Consider the following 22,362-nt stretch of genomic DNA (forward strand, 5'->3'; position numbering starts at 1 on the left):
GGGTAGGGGGGAGAGGGAAGGTATTGCATTGGAAGTTATACCTGATGTAAACAACGAGTTGACGGGTGCTGACGAGTTGATGGGTGCAGCACACCAACATGGCACAAGTATACATATGTAACAAACCTGCACGTTGTGCACATGTACCCTAGAACTTAAAGTATAATAATAAAAATAAATAAATAAATTTTAAAAAAATAAGAAAAGTAGAAGGAAGCAAATAAAGATATAAACCAAAATCAATAAAAACAGAAAATAAGCACAATATGGAAAAATCAGCAAAGCCCAAATTTGGTTCTTGGAAATGAAGAAAAAGAAAGGAAACACTAATTACCAGTATCAGGAATGAAAAGCAGACGTCCTTATAAGACCCTAAAGATGTTTTAAAAAGGATAATCCTAGTCAACTTTCACCAACAAATGACAAGTTTAGATGAAATGGACAAATTTTCAAAAACCAACATACAAATTTTAATATGCCAGTATCTAAAAATTAAAACTGTTACTAAAAACTTTCTCATAAAGAAAACTCCAGTTCCAGAAGGCTGAATTCTGGCAAATTCTTTTACATACCTACGGAATAAGCACATTAGTTGTACACAAATTCTTTCAAAGGACAGAAAAATAAGAAAACACTTCTCAACTCATTATAAAGTCAGCATGATCTTGATCCAAAACATGGCAACATCATCAGAAAGAAAAACAAGAAAATTACAGAGCAGAACAATCTTACTCATGAACATACATGCAAAAACATAGACTATTAGCAGAGCTGGGTATGGTGGCATGTACCTGTAGTCCCAGCTACTTGGGAGACTGTGGGGGGAGGATTACTTCAGCCCAGGAGTTCAAGGCCAGCCTGGACAATATAGCAAGACCCCATCTCTTTTCTAAAAATTAATTTTTAGGCCAGGCGCAGTGGCTCATGCCAGTAATCCCACTATTTTGGGAGGCTGAGGCAAGCAGATCGCCTGAGGTCAGGAGTTCGAGACCAGCCTGGCCAACATGGTAAAACCCTGACTCTACTAAAAATACAAAATTTAGCCAGGCATGGTGGCAGGCACCTGTAATCTCAGCTACTCAGGAGGCTGAGGCAGAAGAAACGCTTGAACCTGGGAGGCAGAGGCTGCAGTGAGCCAAGATCACACCATTGCACTCCAGCCTGGGTGATAAGAGCGAGACTTCATCTCAAAAAAAAAAAAAAAAAAAAAATTAATTAATTTTAAAAAATAATTTTAAAATTTAAAAATTAGAAAATCTAGTTTAACTACATTTGAAAAGATAATACATCATGACCAAGTGAATGTATTCTAAGAATGGAAAGGTAGTTTACTATTTGAAAATCAAGCCATGCAATCTAGCACACTAACACAAAAAAAATTTCATTATCTCAACAGATGTAGAGAAAGCATTTGGTAAAACTTAATATTCATTCGCAACAAAAATTCAGCAAACAAAATAAAAGAGAGTTTCCATATTCTGATTAAACTCCCTCTCAGCTCCCAAAAACTTTAATGGTGAACTATTAAGGCTTTCTCTCTGAAATTCTATCACCATTTCAATTCAACATTATGTTGGTGGTCCTAACTCATGTAATAGGGCAAGCGCTGGGATGGTGAGACAACTTTGCAAATGGTATGATTATATAGTGTATATACCAGTTCCAAAACCATCCACAGGCAAATTACTGTAACTAGTAGATGAATTTACAAGGTTATTAGAAAAGTCAACAAACAAAAATCAGGTGTATTTGTATATACAACAAAAACTCATAAAATTATAAAAATGGTACCACTTACAGTGTCAAAATCAAATATGTGTAACATTTTGCAGAAAAGTACAAAACATTAGCAAGAAGTATTTCTAAAGTATGAAATTAATGGAGGACTATATCTCCATCATAAATATGTCAATTCTCTCCAAACTCATCTATAAATTCAATGCAATCCCATTCAAAATCCCTGCAGGTCCTTTCTGGAAATTGACAAGCTCAATCTAATATTTAATTGGAAATACAAAAGACTAAGAAGAGCTATGGAAATCTTGGGAAAAAACAAAGCTGGAAGACTTACCCTACCAGGCAGCAAAATTTCTTTTAAAGCTACAAAAATGAAAATAACATATAACTGACAAAATAAACAGAAATATTTGTCTATGCAATATTTATATATGCAGTCATTCATTTATGACAAAGATGACCCTGAAATACAGTGGGGGAAAGATGATTTTAAGATACATCACATATGTATAATCATCCATACACATACATCCATATTATCAAAATTCTCCGGTCTGTCTGCAGAAAAATTGCGCATTTTACTGTATGTAATTTAGACCTCTGCATAACACTGGTAGCGTTTAAACAAATAAATAACCAGGATTCTAGACTGGTGTTATGAAAAGCAATCAGTCTACAAACTATTTGTTGGGATCCCTGACATGATTAGCAGATTGCACCAGAATGTATATGAACACACTGTTTCTTTCAAAAAGGAAGACTTACTAGAAAAACAATCTCAGCAGAAATGAACAGTGGGTGGAATTAAACTGTGTTAGAAGTGACACAGTTGATGTATATTCTAGTGAAAGCTCCTTATCTTGACCTCGACTGGAAGAAGCAGTGTTGCAGAGACCAAGAAAAGTGAGAATAAGCTAAAGGTCTTTGGGGGTTAAGTAAGAGATACTACTTTGAACTACTTTAGGGGGAAAAAAAAAAGAAACAAAAAAAAGCAAGACAATTTAAATAAAAATAGTAAGATGGCAGAGTAAATAAAGTCCAAGTATAACAATAAACGCAAACATAAAAGGATTAAACTCACTAGTCAAAAGAAAAAGACAAATTGAAAATTTTAAAATAATAAACTATTTGCTATATATAAAAAAGACTGATAGTAAAAGAAGGGAAAATACACAAATAAAACTGGTAAGGTATATTAATATTTGGAAAAAAAGAAGTCTGAAAACAAAAAGCATAATTAGAGATACAGAAGATCACTAAGTAATGATGGAAAGTCCAATTCACCAAAAAAACAAACAAACAAACAAACAAAAAACAACCATTTTGAACAGGTACATGCCTAAAATTTATACAAAACAAAAAATTCACATAACTTCAGAGCAAAAATGGTAAATCCAACATCACTGTAGAAGAACTCAACACACTGTTCTCAGCTTTTGCCATCAATTTTCTATCCTTTCTCAGACTTTATCTTCTCCTTAGATCAGAAGAGAAAGACAGAAACACCATCTTGTTCCAAAGCACAGAATGAATGTTTTTGTTGCTTCCCATACCATATACAGAAACCTACTGAACAAGGAGGAAACTCAGGGATCTTAAGGACTAACAGTCAATCCAGATGCAGTCTGCAATATTTTAGAGAAAGCTATTTTGGGGTTAGTTACAGGAACAATGAACTGAAGATGGTTAGCCTCTAAAAACTGTCAGGTACTAAGTGGTTTATTGCTGCCATCTGCTGGACACCATGTTCATTTGCACTTCAATCATATTTGCCTTAAAACGCCTAGTAAGACAGCATGTAAGGTCTTAAACTGTTATCTTTTCTGAGCCTCCTTTATCTAATGAAGTGAAGACACTGTCTCTAAATTAAATGTTTGCATGCAAGGTGTTGATAGACGTTAAAAAAAATGTTTGTGCAATTTAAGCCTCTGGTAACAACGGCTTAAGTAAAAGGTTTACAGGAGTATAGAAAATTACACTGCCTGAAATCCACTTGGAATTTAATATATCCACAAAGACTACCAATTTTCCCATACAACTACTGGAAAATAATATTTTATATACTGAATAACTGCAATGAGTCACTTCAAACATACCAGTTACAGTTTACCCATACGGTATATTATCCACATTACTTGCCATGTTTCTTAAAATTTACACATATAAATTCATGGCAGGTCTTCTAACACTTGCTCATACCTGGTTCCCTTGCCTTCCAGGCACACACGAAGATTACACTTCCCAACCCTTTAGTACTTAGGTAGGACCACATGATTAGTTCTGGTCAACAGATCATGAATGGAAGTGCTAAGTGTTGCCTGCAGGCCAATGCAACTAATTATATGTGTGAGATACTCTGGCACTCTCTTCCTCTGCCATAGTGACAAGAAGGGACCTCAAAAGATGGTCAAGCCCCAAAATCAAAGCAGTTTAGATCACTAAAGACAGCTGCCCTAGAGAGCTGTCCAGACCCACAACAGACTTTCTAAGAGTAAAAAAATATACTGGTATTATCCCATTCAGAGTTGGCACTTCAATGTTACCTCAGTATAGCATAGACCAAGGTTTCTCAACAGCAGCACTACTACCATCTTAGGCTAGATAATTCATTGTGGTCTCTGTCTTGTGCACTGTGGGATGTTAAACAACCTCCCTGGCATCTACCCACTAGATGCCAAGAAGCACTCATCAATATGACAACCAAAACCACCTCCAGTCATTGACCTCCTCCCCCCATCTTTGAGAACCACTGGCATAGATTAACCTACTAATATGCACATATGTATGATGAATATGTATGTACACATGTTGAGTATATTTACGTCAAATGTCATACATTCTCCATGCTTTATTTCACATTAGAGTCAGATATTTTATAGGCTCTTAACAAATATGAATTCCCATTTCTCAAAGCAGTAAAGTTAATTCATAAAATTTTTAAAAAATCAATCATATCACAAGTCTGTCTATAGTAGGGTAAACAAAATATTCCAAGAGTATATAAATCCATACATACTATGCTGTTCATTTCAGAGGACTCATAGCTCCCAACCGGATGGACATTTCCAATGGGTTCCAAGCCTTCTTCATCCCACATGTATGTTCCATCAGAGCTATCAGATGGAGATAGTTCAAACGAAGAACCAGCTCTGTAGTCTGTATCTGGTGAAACCAAATTATTCCCAGAAGTATGTTTTGTACATTCACTCCTGTCTTCAAGAGAAAAAAGGTTATTGAGTCACAAAAATATAATTGTTTCTCATGTCCTAAAAATATAAGTGCTAATAATCTGGAATGTCATAGCCAAAAAGCTGGCTCAAAAAAAGCACTCATAACTGCAGCACTTTCTATATCCTAAGCAGTAAAACATCAAGAGGCAAAATCTTTAAAATAACCTACTGAAATATTTTCTAATAGATGAAAAGAAAATTCATTTAGTCATCTTTCACTTCTGTAATATTTCCAAAAATGTAAATAAACCTTCATATTCCTATAATATTTCCCAAGATATTTAAACACTGGCCAGGAAACTCCTTTTCCTCTGTGTACACTATTTAACTTCAGAGATTAAATAATGTAGGGTACTCATAATTGCCTCCCTAAAAGGAAATAAACTTGTTCCGGTAGTCTCTTTTAGAAGACCTATAGATAATCAAGGGTTTGTACATGCATCTCTATGCATGCTCTAGTCCCCTCATTATACCACATGTCTATGTCTAATCCCTTTAGTTGTTCTTTATTCAGGTATATGGGTGTACAAATACCAAATACATTTTCTCCAGCATTTATTAACAGGATAATCAAACATAAGAGGAAATGTTTAACAGGTATTATTTCACTTTCTTCAGTTTAATAAATAAATAAACCTCTCTCAGGAAGCGCATCTACAAAAATTGCTAAACAAGAAAAATTTCCTAAGATAAAAAAATCCATCAGATTAGACATAACCTATATTATCTAATTTCCCCTTTGGTACAGCTTTACTCTTAACAAATAGCAATGAAATGCTACCCTAAGAGAAGAGATGGTTTGTTTAATGGCATACCACGCTGGTGGAGGTAAGTAGGGGAAAAGTCATTTAGAAGCACTGTCTATACTAAGCAGGAATAGGCTGTGTATAATAGCCAAAGAACAATAAATGTTATAATTAATAACAACAAATGTTACTGATATTGTCTTGGATAGGGTGAAAAATGGGGTATGGAAGTCACAGGAAAATAAATGTTGCCCCACCCCAATTTTGTCTAGATCCATCCCTCCGTGAAACTGATAATATCTTGAAATCTATCTGAAGATAATCCTAAATATAAGTTCAGTTATATTACCTAAAAGAAAGCAAAAAAACTTAAGGTTAGTAATATTTACCAGAGACACTTATATCTATCCATTCATCAGTTTTACTGAAGACTTTTTCATTTTCCTTGGGGGAATCAAATATATCCTGTGGTGGCACATTTTCATGTTTTTCTTCTTTGAGACACATTTCCTCTGGAGTTATTCTAGTTCTATTGGAGTCTTCTATATCTATAAAATCATCACTAAAGTCTTCACTTAAATCATTCTTATCAGAAGATGACAAAGACGACAAGGAAATGTCATCCACATCATCACTCAGGTATCTACTTTTAGCATCACGTTTCACAGTCTGGTTGTTTTTTGTTCTATAACTTTCATTTTCAATCAGTTCTTGGTCCTTATTAGTAGCTCTGTCCTTAGCCAAAACTGTAGCATCTTCCTCTACACATGTGTCAGCAGGTGAGTTTTTATTTCCATCAACTGTGATAGTCCCAGAAAATGGAGATCGGCTAGATTTCAGTAGAGAGGGATGAACCATTCTATAACCTAAAGTAGAAGTTACACCAGGGCCATTTGGTAAAGCCAACTTCTTTCCACCAGCAGCATAAGGCCTATTAAATCCATACCCCAAATGTTCATTCCCATTGAGTACTTCAGACTGCCGGGAATTTCTTGTTAGCATACTTGACCGTAGAGGCACTCTAATGGATAGCTGTTGATTCTGATAAGGCTTTGTAAGATCCACAGCTCTATTAAAGGAATGTGATCTGGTTATTGATGAAGGTGGAAGGAATGAATTCTGAATGGAATGTGAAAAACTCTGTGATCTTACCATTTTTTCACAATTAACAGATTTACTACTGTCTGGGGATTGAGCTAAGCTTTCTCCAGAACTGCTTCTGGTGGCACAGGAGTTTGCTCTAGGTCTTTGCATGCTACCAGCCGACCGGTTTCCATAAAATCCATTCAACTGTGATTTTGGAGTACTGACCGAAGAATATGAAGTCCTTCCTAATAATGTGCCTTTGGTGAATTTACCCAGATTTGATGGTCCAGAAAAAGACTTTTGGTTTAACTCCTCTGTAGATGACACAAACATAGTGGATGGCTTTGCTAACTTTGATGTGAATAAAGAAACACTTTTCAAACCTCCCTTCATCCCATTTTTATCAAATATTCCTTGAGTAGGAACATGTTTTCCAGGATCAATTATTTTATCATGTGAATTTTGAGTACTGTTAGGCTCTCCAGCACCTTGTGCACAAGGTTGATATTTATTTGCTTTTCTCCAATTAAATGAATGAGATGATGGACAATCAGAGCCATTATTTTTGATGTAACTTTTGACATTACTATTCTTGGAAGTTCCTAATAAATTAACAGGTGTCCCATTTGGCATCGGCTGCAATGTACTTCTTACAGATTTTGTTCCATACTTTGGCAACTTGGAACCCAAAAACGTCTTGATTTGTGTTTTTTCTTCCATGAGCTATAAGGTGCATTTGTTCTTAAAAGCTGACAGAATCTGTGAAGAGAAAAAAGCAGCACATTAAACATTCCTAAATAAGGATAATTATATGAATTATTACATAATATGATACTTACACTTTTATATGCAGAAAAGCCCAAAAGTTACTCATGATTCCTACAGAACTCCTGGCAAATACTGAATGCACTAATTAAATTAATAACTTTATGTTGGAAGAAAATAAAGAACATTTTTATAAACTTTTATAAACATATGCTATGAATGACAGCAAAATCCAGAAATAATAAAATTAAACTACCAAATTTGACTATGTAAAAAATAATACTTTCAGAGTACTTCTTCCAATTTTCCAATTCAAATAATTTTTTCGTTTTGGGTAAAAGTCTCTCCTTTAAAAATAAGAACATACGGAAAGCCACAGCCAGTGCACTCAGGCAAGAGAATGAAATAAAGGGCATTCAGAATGGAAAAGAAGAAGTCAAACTATCTCCGTTTGCCAATGATATGATTATATATCTAGAAAATTCTACGAACTCCTCCAAAAGATTCCTAGATTTGATAAATCCAGTAAAGTATAGGTTGCAAAATCAAAGTACACAAATCAGTAGCACACCAACAATGACTAAGCTGAGAATCAAGAACTCAATCCCTTTGACCATAGCTGCAAAAAAATAAAATAAAATACCTAGGAGTACACTTAACCAAGGAAGTAAAAGATCTCTACAAGGAGAAGTGTAAAACACTTCAGAAAGAAATCACAGACAATGCAAACGAATGGAAATACATCCCACGCTCATGCATTAGAGGAATCCATATCATGAAAATGACCATGCTGCCCAAAGCAGTCCACAGATTCAATGCAATTTGTATCAAAATACCAACATCATTTTTCACAGAATTAGACAAAACAATCCTAAAATTCATATGGAACCAAAAAGCAATCTTAAACAAAAAACCAAATCTGGAGGCATCACATTACTCAACTTCGAATTATACTACAAGGCTACTATAGTAACAAAAACAGCATGGTACTAGTATAAAAGTACATTCATAGAGCAAAGGAACAGAGTAGAGAACCCAGAAATAAAGCCAAATACAATCAACTGACCTTTGACAAAGCATACATAATGAAAATTGGGAAAAGAACACCTTATTCAATAAATGTTGCCAGGAAAACTGGATAGCCACATGTAGAAGAATGAAATTGGATCCCTATCTCTTACCATATACAAAAATCAACCCAAGATGGATTTAAGACTTAAATCTAAGGCATGAAACCATAAAAATGCTAGAAGAAAACCTAGGAAAAACTCTCATGGATATCAGTCTAGGCAAAGAATTTATGACTAAGACACCAAAAGCAAATGCAACAAAAAAAATAAATGGGACCTAATTAACTAAAAAGCTTCTGCTCAGCAAAAAATAAACAGAGTAAACAGCCCACAGAATAGGAGAAAATATTTGCAAACTATTCATCTAACAAAAGATTAATATCCAGAATCTATAAGGAACTCCAACTAATCTGCAAGGAAAAAAATAATCCCATCAAAAAGTGGACAAATGACATCAATAAACATTTTTCCAAAAGAAGGTATACAATGACCAAGAAACATGAAAAAAATGCTCAACATCACTAATCATCAGGGACATGCAAATTAAAACCACAATGAGGTATCACTTTATCCCAGCCAGAATGGCTATTAAAAAGCCAAAAAACAATAGATATTGGCATAGATGTGACGAAAAGGGAACATTTAGGTACTGCTGGTGGCAATGTAAATTAATATCACCTCTATGGGAAACAGTATGGAGATTTCTCAAAGAACTAAATCTACCATTTGATCCAGCAATCTCACCACTGGGTATCTACCCAAAGGAAAACTGTATAAAAATTAAAAAAAAAAAATTTTAAACCTGCATATGTATGTTTATCACAGAAAAATTCACAATTGCCAGATGTGGAACCAATCTAAGTACCCACCAACCGATGAGTGAATTAAGAAAATACACCATGGAATACTACTCAGCCATAAAAAAGAATGAAATAATATCTTCTGAAGCAATGTGGATAGAGATAGAGGCCATTATTCTGAAGTAATTCAGGAATGAAAAACCAAATACCATATGTTCTTACTTATAATTGGGAACTAAGTTATGGGTATGCAAAGGCATACAGAGAGGTAGAATGGACACTGGAAACTCAGAAGGGGGGATGATGTGAGAGATTTTTTAAAACTACACAATGTAGTAGGGTGCTACACACTATTCGGGTGGCATGTGCACTAAAATCTCAGACTTCACCACTACACAATTCATTCATGCAGCCAAAAATCACCTGTTCCCTTAAAGCCCGTGAAATAAAAGGTAATTAAAGAATATATTTTTTTAAAAATACATGATTTTATAAAAGCTAGAAGACATTTGAAAAACCTTAATTACTAAAGCCATGAGAAGTATGTAGGTGAAGAATATAATGGCATCAAACAATTCTTTTGGTATTAAGGGTTGAGTAATAAGCTGTCATTTTAGACAACTATCTCCAAAGAATTTCCATCTGGTAACATAAATACAAATGACAGTGCCAGGGTGAGAAGTGTAAAGATTTAATAAAGTTGATTTATCCATTAATCTCAATTTTACACAATTTTTATTTTATTTTATTTTATTGAGACAGGATCTTGCTCTGTCACCCAGGCTGCAGTGCAGTGGCACGATCATGGCTCACTGCAGCCTCCCCCTCCCTGGCTCAAGTGATCCTTCCACCTTAGCCTCTCAAGTAGCTGGGACTAAAGGCACACAGCATTACACACAGCTAATTTTTTAAAAAAATTTTTTGTAGAGACAGAGTTTCGCTATATTCCCTAGGCTGGTCTCGAACTCCTACCCTCAAGTGATCCTCTTGCCTTGGCCTCAAGTGATCCTCCCACCTTGGCCTCCCAAAGTGCTGGGATCAGAGGCATAAGCCACCGTGCAAAGCTTGTATTTATTTTAAATATAACACAAAACTACAAAAATGAAAAGGTTCAATACACACAAAAGAGCATAAAACTAGAAACCACTAATGTCTTCTATGAGTAACTTTTTAATGAATCATGATATATCATGTGATGAGATTATAAAGATGAGCCAGACATATTAAAATGTTTGTCCCAATATTAACAAATATATGGTCACAATATGTTCACTGTAATTATATAAGAATTCTGTAAAAACACTAACAAGCAAAAATGCAACTTTAAAAATGCCTTAGGGATACTGATTTTTTAACATAGTGTATGACACTGTATTTTTTTTTTAAGAGACATGGTCTTGCTCTGTCACCCAGCTAGAGTGCAGTGGTGCAATCACAGATCACTGCAGCCTCAAACTCCTGGGCTCAAGCGATCTTCCTACCTCAGCCTTCCAAGCAGCTAGGACTGACTATAGGTGCACACCACCATGGCCAGCTAATTTATTTTTACTTTTTATAGAGGTGGAGGCCTTGCTATATTGCCCAGGCTGGTCTGGGATTCCTGGGCTCAAGCAATCCTCCCACCTTGGCTTCTCAAAGTGTTGAGATTACAGGCATAAGCCACTGCACCCAGCTAAATTTTTAAAATTTTTGTTGTAATTGTTGTTGAGATGGAGTCCCTCTCTGTCACCCAGGCTGCAATGCAATGGCATGATCTCGGCTCACTGCAACCTCTACCTAATGGGTTCAAGCAATTCTCCTGCTTCAGCCTCCCGAGTAGCTGGGATTATAGATGCCCGCCATCATGCCAGGCTAATTTTTTCTATTTTTTAGTAGAGACAGGATTTCACCATGTTGGCCAGGCTGATCTCAAACTTTTGACCTCAGGTGATCCACTCATCTCGGCCTCCCAGAATGCTGGGATTACAGGCACGAGCCACCGCACCAGACCAATTTTTTTATTTTTTAAAACAACTGATTCCAAGTCAACCCTGGCCTAAGAAGTAGAGTTCCTATCACACATGTTATTAATTATGTCAAAAGTAAATATTTAGAAAATCACACAAATGTTCAAGTATAGAGTGAAAAAAGACTAAAGAATGTCCTGTTACCAACAACTAATAAAAGATATAAATATATAAATATATATATATTTGTGTACATGTGATTTTTTAGCGGAAAACCCACCACCTACATAGTGTAATACAAAAAGCTATTTAAACTAAGAACCTATAAACTTTAAAAAGTGGTGGACAGAAAAAAATTCTGTATGGTACAGTATGACTAGCCTGATTACTGCCTGGAAGCAGTAGTGAGAAAGAAATGTGAACTAAAAAACTTGAAAAGTTTAAGAAACACCTCTAGTTTGGAAAGAAAAATTTGATTTGTCATGCCCTAGAAAAGTTGAGGAAAAATATCCTGAGCACAGAGGCTTCAAAACCTAGGCAGAGGCATCATCAGATCTGTCAACTTCTAAGGCCCTATACTGAGTTGAGGGAAGGATCTGAAGCCCATAGAAAGGTACTATACCCTCAGCAGTATGAAATGAGACACATATAGGACGTTTAACACAATCTAAGGAAATGGGAAAGCATAGGGCCACAGAAGGGCAAAAGCAAAGTACTTGACCTAGATATCCAAATTAAGCCTGAGCAAGACAAAAAGAAATGGCCATACAATCATATAAACAGTTTCTTGTAACACAGAACAACCTAATAAGAACATGCATCTGGCCGGGCACGGTGGCTCAAGCCTGTAATCCCAGCACTTTGGGAGGCCGAGACGGGCGGATCACGAGGTCAGGAGATCGAGACCATCCTGGCTAACATGGTGAAACCCCGTCTCTACTAAAAAAATACAAAAAACTAGCCGGGCGAGGTGGCGGGCGCCTGTAGTCCCAGCTACTCGGGAGGCTGAGGCAGGAGAATGGCGGGAACCCGGGAGGCGGAGCTTGCAGTGAGCTGAGACCCGGCCACAGCACTCCAGCCTGGGCGACAGAGCGAGACTCCGTCTCAAAAAAAAAAAAAAAAAAAAAAAAAAAGAACATGCATCTAATGAAACAAAAGCCCAAAGATGAAAAGACAAAACAGGTAAATTGAAAAAAAGGCTTCAGCGTTAAGGAAACCAATTAAGAAGAACAATGAATTTGAAAAAAAAAAAAGCAAGAAAAAGAACCAAAGACTTAAACAAATGGCAAGGAGAAAAATCTTAAGGTAACAAGAGCATATTAAGGAGGCTGAGGTGGGTGGATAACTTGAGACCAGGAGTGTGAGACCAGCCTGGACAACATGGAGAAACCTCATCTCTACAAAAACTACAAGAATTAGCCAGCCATGGTGGTGCACACCTGTTGTCCCAGCTACTCAGGAGGCTAAAGTGGGAAGAGCAACTGAGCCCACGAGGTCGAGGCTGCAGTGAGCTGTGATCAAGCCACTGCACGCCAGCCTGGCTGAAAGAGTGAGACCCTGTATCAAAAAAAAAAAAAAAAAAAAAGTATTGAGGAGAAAAAAAAAGACAAAGATATCAAAAGAATGAGAAAGAAAATGTAGGACAAAGGCTAAACAGAAAGATAATTAGTATCTCTGAAGTAGAATAACTAATTAAATGGAAGATAAAAGGCAGGAGGACATAATAGAAAATATCCCTAAAATAAAGGTGAAAAAAATCTATGGAAGGAAAGAAAAAATATACCAAATCACAGATGCAAATACATATCCTAGTTAAGTTAATGAAATATCAAGGATAAAGAAATAATTCTCCAGAAATACAAGTAGAGAAAAAAATCACCTTTAAAAATGTTTTTAAACTTGGAATATACAAAGGAAATAACTGGATATCCTTCCAAAGAAATGCTGGAGCCTCTAGGGATAATTTAATCCTATAGGAATCACATTAATTTTACCTTTAAAATTTATTCTAAATTCACCACTTTCATTCCACAATCTTAGTTCTTATGCTCATCATTTCTTCCTGTACTATTACCAAGGATTCCTACATTCATGTCAAGATTCCAACCTTACTTCTATTCAAACTGTCAGCATTTATCTTCTTAAAGCACAGACCTGGATCACGTCATTCTACTGATTAAAAACCATCTGTGAGACTAGGAACAACAAAATAAAACCCAAAACTCATTGTACAGGGAGCAAGCTACGCTATTTGGTTCTACCTTATCCTTGTTATATACTTAAGTCAAGATATGTTACTTGTCATTCCCCAAAATCCATCCTATATTTTCTATCTTCTATGCCTTTGCTACAGACCACTTGGAAGATTCTATCCTCAAAGTTCAAAATCACCACATCCACCAACATTTCCAGTTAAAATTAATCTTACATCACTCTCTATTCTCTTCACAGCAATAATATAGCTGAGTTTGTCTTCTAATTGTGTGTATGTCTATTTGACCCACGGGAAAGTAAACCTGCTGAGAACATAAACTAAGTCTTATATACTGTACTTTGAGGTCAGCTACAGGAATACAAATTTAACAGATCCTAAACTTGTAAGTAAATGCATAATCTCTTAATGCAGATTAATTTAACAGTAAGGAAAGACTAAAAAAGAACTTTGTTTTGTGGACCTGTGATTGACTGGTAATAGCTCCCTTGGGCAATATGTTGAAAAAGATTCTGAGGCCAGGCACAGTGGCTCATGCCTGTAATCTCAACAGTTTGGGAAGCTGAGGCGAGGGGATCGCTTGAGCTCAGGAGTTGAAGACCATACTGAGCAACATAGTGAGACCTCATCTCCACTAAAAATTTAACATTAACGTTTTCAAAAAACAAAAGGATGCTGAGGTCAAATCTAGCTTCAAACCTGAAGTAGTGACATGATCAAGCAGCAATGTTTGCCAGGAGCAGAGCAAGGGACAGTGGCAGTATCCATGCCAGACAACTGTCTTCCTCATTTTTTGATAATGGTCTTTTCCACAAAACACCTACAACCACTTTTGGTATAAACATAAGAAAACTGGTATTGATATTACATAGTAGGGTCATTTTGCAAATCAATAAATAATACATGCTAAAGACTAAAGAGCCTGTGAATCAGAAAGGCTTTAACATTTTCCTGCCTGTCACAAGTAGACCACAGAAAGAAAATCATACTCTTTCCCTTCTCTGTGTCTCTATTTTCCTGCCTAAGATGAGGGTAATACATGTTACCTCCCAAGAGCATCTTCAGCATTAATAACTTAGAGGCACAAGATGAGCCCAAAAGACAGACACACTGTTACTAGTGTTTGTGGTTCCACCACTTCGTGGGAGAAAAGAATAATGTTAGAACCTGAATGTGCTATTCTCTATAAAGAATACTGATTTCTAAATGTACAAATAATTGCAACACAAATGACATCAATCATCTTGAACTTTTGGTCTTAAGATAAACTAGTCTGACAGCTCCACTATAAAGTTTACGTTATGAATATTATCACTTCATTTGTTGATGAGATACCTTCTGTCTTTAAATGTTCATGAAAATTTCGCTTATATTTGCTTATAATTTTGAAATAAAATAAAATAGACATTGTGAGTCTGCTTCATTTTGGTAGCCAAGCTGTCTTTGATGCACTTTACCTAATCTGTAATCGGTTAGGTGTCTAAAAAATCCATTCATTAACAATTTGAAAAAATATATGTTGCCTACCTCATCTAATGATATAATCTTCTCTGAGACACTTTAATGCCATCTGTGAGCTTTAATTTAATGGTGAACTAGACTAATATCTGAAACAGTGCTTGAAAATGTCAGTTTTTTTTAGTTTCTTTAAGAATAGTTTTTTAAAGTATAGCACATTTACAGTATTGGTATTTCATATTTTAAATTTTTTTTTTCAGGCCAGGTGGCCTGAAAAATTAGGCTCACACCTGTAATCCCAGCACTCTGGGCAGCCAAAGCAGGCAGATCACCTGAGGTCAGGAGTTCAAGCCCAGCCTGGCCAATATGGTGAAACCCTGTCTCTGCCAAAAATACAAAAATTAGCCAGGTGTGGTGGTGCACACCTGTAATCTGAGCTACTCAGGAGGCTGAGGCACAAGAATCATTTGAACCCAGGAGGCAGAGGTTGCAGTGAGCCGAGATCACACCACTGTACTCCAGCCTGAACAAAAGAGCGAGACTCCATCTCAAGACAAACAAAAAAAAAAAATTTCAAAAATACTTATAAATGCCTTTTTTAAAAACCATAAAACAAGTTTCTCACTTTTAAAAGGAATCCAAAACTGAATAAGGGAAAAGCAGCAGCAAATATGATTAAGCACTTACATGATACGTACCATGCTTACCACTTCATCCTTTTTGTTTAATCTTTATAACATTATAGGGTAGTAGATATCTTCCCATCTTAAATAGCTAAAACCAAGATTCAGAGAGGCTAATATACTTGTCCCAAAGTCACAAATTCATAAACTGGCAAAGAGGATTCGGGTTCAAGTTTACCTGATTCCAGGGCCAATGAAAACTGCCTTCATGACAAAGAAATGAAATACAGTCAGTGGGCCACACAATGATGTTACAGTCAGTGATTTACAACGATGGTCCCAAGAGATTATAATGGAGCTGAAAAATTCCTATAGCCTAGTGACATGGTAGCCATTGTAACATTGTAATGCAATTACTTTATTTTTTACATATTTATTGTATCCTGTTTGTACACTGTTTATAAAGTCTATACTAGTGTGCAATGATGTCTTAGGCCTTCACATTCACTCCCCACTCACTCACCAACTCATCCAGAGCAACTTTCAGTTCTGCAAGCTCCATTCAAGTGCCCTATACAGGTATACCACCATTTTTTCTCTTTTATATAGTATTTTTATTGTACCTTTTCTATGTTTAGATAACTTTAGATAAACAATTCCTTACCGTTGTGTTACAACTGCCTACAGTATTCAATACAGTAATATGCTGTACAGGTTTGTAGCCTACGAGCAAGATAGTATACCATATAGCCTTGGTGTATAGTAGGCTATACCATCTGCGTCTGTGTAAGTATACTCTCTGATGTTCGCGGAACAACAATGGCCTAAGGAGGCATTTCTCAGAACAGATCCCCTTCGTTAAGCGATGCATACCTGTATTCTAAGAAGCTTACTGACAGCAAGGGACAAGAATGAAGGAAGGGACTGAATGGCTAATGTCAGAGGAGAAGCATAAAGACGGCAAAGGACCTAGGTATTAATTACAGAAATTTAGAAGAACAGTAAGAGCTGTCACTTTTTCAAACTCCTTTCATATCCATTACCTCATCATCTGAGGAACCACCCACTCACTGTCTTTTTCTAGTTTTTCAAATAGTTTTTTAGAAGGTATAAATTGTCTGCATTTTAGGAGTTTAAACAGACATAAACTCACTACTAAGTACAAGAGCAATTAACTGAACAACAGTACTGATGACTACACACGTATAAGCAGTTACTTCTGAAATTGGCTTTCACGTTCAGACAACTAGATTAGAATTTAAAGTGATTTTTTTTAACCTTGTGTTACTCAACTACTTCTTTCATATCCCCTTTTCCCATTTTTTCCTGGCTGTCATCTGTGGCATAAGCTTACTCAAAGGCTTGATTATAGCAATTAAATAAGCGGCCAGGCATGGTGGCTCATGCCTGTAATCCAAGCACTTTGGGAGGCCGAGGCGGGAGGATCACCTGAGGTCAGGAGTTTGAGACCAGCCTGGCCAACATGGTAAAACCCCATCTCTACTAAAAATAAAAAATAAAAAAAATTTAAAAATTAGCTGGGCATGGTGGCAGGTGCCTGTAATTCTAGCTACTTGCGAGGCTGAGGCTAGAGCATCACTTGAACCCTAGAAACAGAGAGTTGCAGTGACCGGAGATTGTGCCATTGCACTTCAGCCTAGGTGACAAGAGTGAAACTCCATCTCTAAAATAAAATAAAATACCAATTAGATAAGCAAAAATGACAACTTTAGCCAAAGTAAAGGTTTAAAACAGTGCACTTACTTCCAGATTCTTCAAGATTTTAAAGAGGACATGCCATGCTCAACACAAAGGCTCTTTATTGTATCAACATGACCTTTCTGTGCTCCAGCTACAACTTCATTTTCACTCACATAAATGGAGTTCAAAGTAACTTGTAAAAGTTAGGCTCCGGGGGGCGGAGCAAGATGGCCGAATAGGAGCAGCTCCAGTCTTCAACTCCCAGCGCCAGCGACACAGAAGACCGGTGATTTCGGCATTTTCAACTGAGGTACTGGGTTCATCTCACTGGGGAGTGCCGGACGATCGGTACTGGTCAGCTGCTGCAGCCCGACCAGCGAGAGCTGAAGCAGGGCGAGGCATTGCCTCACCTGAGAAGCGCAAGGGGGAAGGGAATCCCTTTTCCTACCCAGGGGAACTGAGACACACAACACCTGGAGAATCGGGTAACTCCCACCCCAATACTGCGCTTTGAGCAAACAGGCACACCAGGAGATCATATCCCACACCTGGCCGGGAGGGTCCCACACCCACGGAGCCTCCCTCATTGCTATTACAGCAGTCTGTGATCTACCGGCAAGGCAACAGCGAGGCTGGGGGAGGGGCGCCCGCCATTGCTGAGGCTTAAGTAGGTAAACAAAGCTGCTGGGAAGCTCGAACTGGGTGGAGCTCACAGCAGCTCAAGGAAACCTGCCTGTCTCTGTAGACTCCACCTCTGGGGGCAGGGCACAGAAAACAATAACAAAGCAGCAGACACCTCTGCAGACGCAAACGACTCTGTCTGACAGCTTTGAAGAGAGCAGTGGATCTCCCAACACGGAGGTTGAGATCTGAGAAGGGACAGACTCCCTGCTCAAGCGGGTCCCTGACCCCTGAGTAGCCTAACTGGGAGACATCCCCCACTAGGGGCAGTCTGACACCCCACACCTCACAGGGTGGAGTACACCCCTGAGAGGAAGCTTCCAAAGCAAGAATCAGACAGGTACACTTGCTGTTCAGAAATATTCTATCTTCTGCAGCCTCTGCTGCTGATACCCAGGCAAACAGGGTCTGGAGTGGACCTCAAGCAATCTCCAGCAGACCTACAGCTGAGGGTCCTGACTGTTAGAAGGAAAACTATCAAACAGGAAGGACACCTACACCAAAACCCCATCAGTACATCACCATCATCAAAGACCAGAGGCAGATAAAACCACAAAGATGGGGAAAAAGCAGGGCAGAAAAGCTGGAAATTCAAAAAACAAGAGCGCATCTCCCCCGGCAAAGGAGCGCAGCTCATCGCCAGCAACGGATCAAAGCTGGGCGGAGAATGACTTTGACGAGATGAGAGAAGAAGGCTTCAGTCCATCAAATTTCTCAGAGCTAAAGGAGGAATTACGTACCCAGCGCAAAGAAACTAAAAATCTTGAAAAAAAAGTGGAAGAATTGACGGCTAGACTAATTAATGCAGAGAAGGTCATAAACGAAATGAAAGAGATGAAAACCATGACACGAGAAATACGTGACAAATGCACAAGCTTCAGTAACCGACTCGATCAACTGGAAGAAAGAGTATCAGCAATTGAGGATCAAATGAATGAAATGAAGCGAGAAGAGAAACCAAAAGAAAAAAGAAGAAAAAGAAATGAACAAACCCTGCAAGAAGTATGGGATTATGTAAAAAGACCAAATCTACGTCTGATTGGGGTGCCTGAAAGTGAGGGGGAAAATGGAACCAAGTTGGAAAACACTCTTCAGGATATCATCCAGGAGAACTTCCCCAACCTAGTAGGGCAGGCCAACATTCAAATCCAGGAAATACAGAGAACGCCACAAAGATACTCCTCGAGAAGAGCAACTCCAAGACACATAATTGCCAGATTCACCAAAGTTGAAATGAAGGAAAAAATCTTAAGGGCAGCCAGAGAGAAAGGTCGGGTTACCCACAAAGGGAAGCCCATCAGACTCACAGCAGATCTCTCAGCAGAAACTCTCCAAGCCAGAAGAGAGTGGGGGCCAATATTCAACATTCTTAAAGAAAAGAATTTTAAACCCAGAATTTCATATCCAGCCAAACTAAGTTTCATAAGTGAAGGAGAAATAAAATCCTTTACAGATAAGCAAATGCTTAGAGATTTTGTCACCACTAGGCCTGCCTTACAAGAGACCCTGAAGGAAGCACTCAACATGGAAAGGAACAACCGGTACCAGCCATCTCAAAAACATGCCAAAATGTAAAGACCATCGAGGCTAGGAAGAAACTGCATCAACTAATGAGCAAAATAACCAGTTAATATCATAATGGCAGGATCAAGTTCACACATAACAATCTTAACCTTAAATGTAAATGGACTAAATGCTCTAATTAAAAGACACAGACTGGCAAACTGGATAAAGAGTCAAGACCCATCAGTCTGCTGTATTCAGGAGACCCATCTCACACGCAGAGACACACATAGGCTCAAAATAAAGGGATGGAGGAAGATTTACCAAGCAAATGGAGAACAAAAAAAAGCGGGGGTTGCAATACTAGTCTCTGATAAAACAGACTTTAAACCATCAAAGATCAAAAGAGACAAAGAAGGCCATTACATAATGGTAAAGGGATCAATTCAACAGGAAGAGCTAACTATCCTAAATATATATGCACCCAATACAGGAGCACCCAGATTCATAAAGCAAGTCCTTAGAGACTTACAAAGAGACTTAGACTCCCATACAATAATAATGGGAGACCTCAACACTCCATTGTCAACATTAGACAGATCAACGAGACAGAAAGTTAACAAGGATATCCAGGAATTGAACTCATCTCTGCAGCAAGCAGATCTAATAGACATCTATAGAACTCTCCACCCCAAATCAACAGAATATACATTCTTCTCAGCACCACATCGTACTTATTCCAAAATTGACCACGTAATTGGAAGTAAAGCACTCTTCAGCAAATGTACAAGAACAGAAATTATAACAAACTGTTTCTCAGACCACAGTGCAATCAAACTAGAACTCAGGACTAAGAAACTCAATCAAAACCGCTCAACTACATGGAAACTGAACAACCTGCTCCTGAATGACTACTGGGTACATAACGAAATGAAGGCAGAAATAAAGATGTTCTTTGAAACCAATGAGAACAAAGATACAACATACCAGAATCTCTGGGACACATTTAAAGCAGTGTGTAGAGGGAAATTTATAGCACTAAATGCCCACAAGAGAAAGCAGGAAAGATCTAAAATTGACACTCTAACATCGCAATTAAAAGAACTAGAGAAGCAAGAGCAAACACATTCCAAAGCTAGCAGAAGGCAAGAAATAACTAAGATCAGAGCAGAACTGAAGGAGATAGAGACACAAAAAACCCTCCAAAAAATCAATGAATCCAGGAGTTGGTTTTTTGAAAAGATCAACAAAATTGACAGACCACTAGCAAGACTAATAAAGAAGAAAAGAGAGAAGAATCAAATCGACGCAATTAAAAATGAAAAAGGGGATATCACCACCGACCCCACAGAAATACAAACTACCATCAGAGAATACTATAAACACCTCTACGCAAATAAACTGGAAAATCTAGAAGAAATGGATAATTTCCTGGACACTTACACTCTTCCAAGACTAAACCAGGAAGAAGTTGAATCCCTGAATAGACCAATAGCAGGCTCTGAAATTGAGGCAACAATTAATAGCCTACCAACCAAAAAATGTCCAGGACCAGATGGATTCACAGCTGAATTCTACCAGAGGTACAAGGAGAAGTTGGTACCATTCCTTCTGAAACTATTCCAATCAATAGAAAAAGAGGGAATCCTCCCTAACTCATTTTATGAGGCCAACATCATCCTGATACCAAAGCCTGGCAGAGATACAACAAAAAAAGAGAATTTTAGACCAATATCCCTGATGAACATCGATGCAAAAATCCTCAATAAAATACTGGCAAACCGGATTCAGCAACACATCAAAAAGCTTATCCACCATGATCAAGTGGGCTTCATCCCTGGGATGCAAGGCTGGTTCAACATTCGCAAATCAATAAACATAATCCAGCATATAAACAGAACCAAAGACAAGAACCACATGATTATTTCAATAGATGCAGAAAAGGCTTTTGACAAAATTCAACAGCCCTTCATGCTAAAAACGCTCAATAAATTTGGTATTGATGGAACGTACCTCAAAATAATAAGAGCTATTTATGACAAACCCACAGCCAATATCATACTGAATGGGCAAAAACTGGAAAAATTCCCTTTGAAAACTGGCACAAGACAGGGATGCCCTCTCTCACCACTCCTATTCAACATAGTGTTGGAAGTTCTGGCTAGGGCAATCAGGCAAGAGAAAGAAATCAAGGGTATTCAGTTAGGAAAAGAAGAAGTCAAATTGTCCCTCTTTGCAGATGACATGATTGTATATTTCGAAAACCCCATTGTCTCAGCCCAAAATCTCCTTAAGCTGATAAGCAACTTCAGCAAAGTCTCAGGATACAAAATTAATGTGCAAAAATCACAAGCATTCTTATACACCAGTAACAGACAAACAGAGAGCCAAATCATGAATGAACTTCCATTCACAATTGCTTCAAAGAGAATAAAATACCTAGGAATCCAACTTACAAGGGATGTAAAGGACCTCTTCAAGGAGAACTACAAACCACTGCTCAGTGAAATTAAAGAGGACACAAACAAATGGAAGAACATACCATGCTCATGGATAGGAAGAATCAATATCGTGAAAATGGCCATACTGCCCAAGGTAATTTATAGATTCAATGCCATCCCCATCAAGCTACCAATGAGTTTCTTCACAGAATTGGAAAAAACTGCTTTAAAGTTCATATGGAACCAAAAAAGAGCCCGCATCTCCAAGACAATCCTAAGTCAAAAGAACAAAGCTGGAGGCATCACGCTACCTGACTTCAAACTATACTACAAGGCTACAGTAACCAAAACAGCATGGTACTG

At 37.6% G+C, this 22,362-nt stretch overlaps 1 protein-coding gene across 4 annotated transcripts in view; it reads right to left on the reverse strand.

The window, feature by feature from the left end:
* CCSER2 (coiled-coil serine rich protein 2) overlaps positions 1 to 22,362 on the reverse strand; it is a 203,513-nt gene that overhangs the window by 143,133 nt on the left and 38,018 nt on the right. For all 4 annotated transcript variants that reach the window (XM_025396519.1, XM_025396522.1, XM_025396521.1 and 1 more), the window contains exons 2-3: positions 6,103 to 7,558; positions 4,754 to 4,950 (exon numbers count right to left, since the gene is read on the reverse strand). In XM_025396519.1, coding sequence (XP_025252304.1) covers positions 4,754 to 4,950; positions 6,103 to 7,519 — 1,614 coding nt within the window. In that variant the 5' untranslated portion in view covers positions 7,520 to 7,558. The remainder of the gene's footprint in view (positions 1 to 4,753; positions 4,951 to 6,102; positions 7,559 to 22,362) is intronic.

Source organism: Theropithecus gelada, chromosome 9 (assembly GCF_003255815.1).
Source record: "Theropithecus gelada isolate Dixy chromosome 9, Tgel_1.0, whole genome shotgun sequence".
Classification (NCBI taxonomy): Eukaryota; Metazoa; Chordata; class Mammalia; order Primates; family Cercopithecidae; genus Theropithecus; species Theropithecus gelada.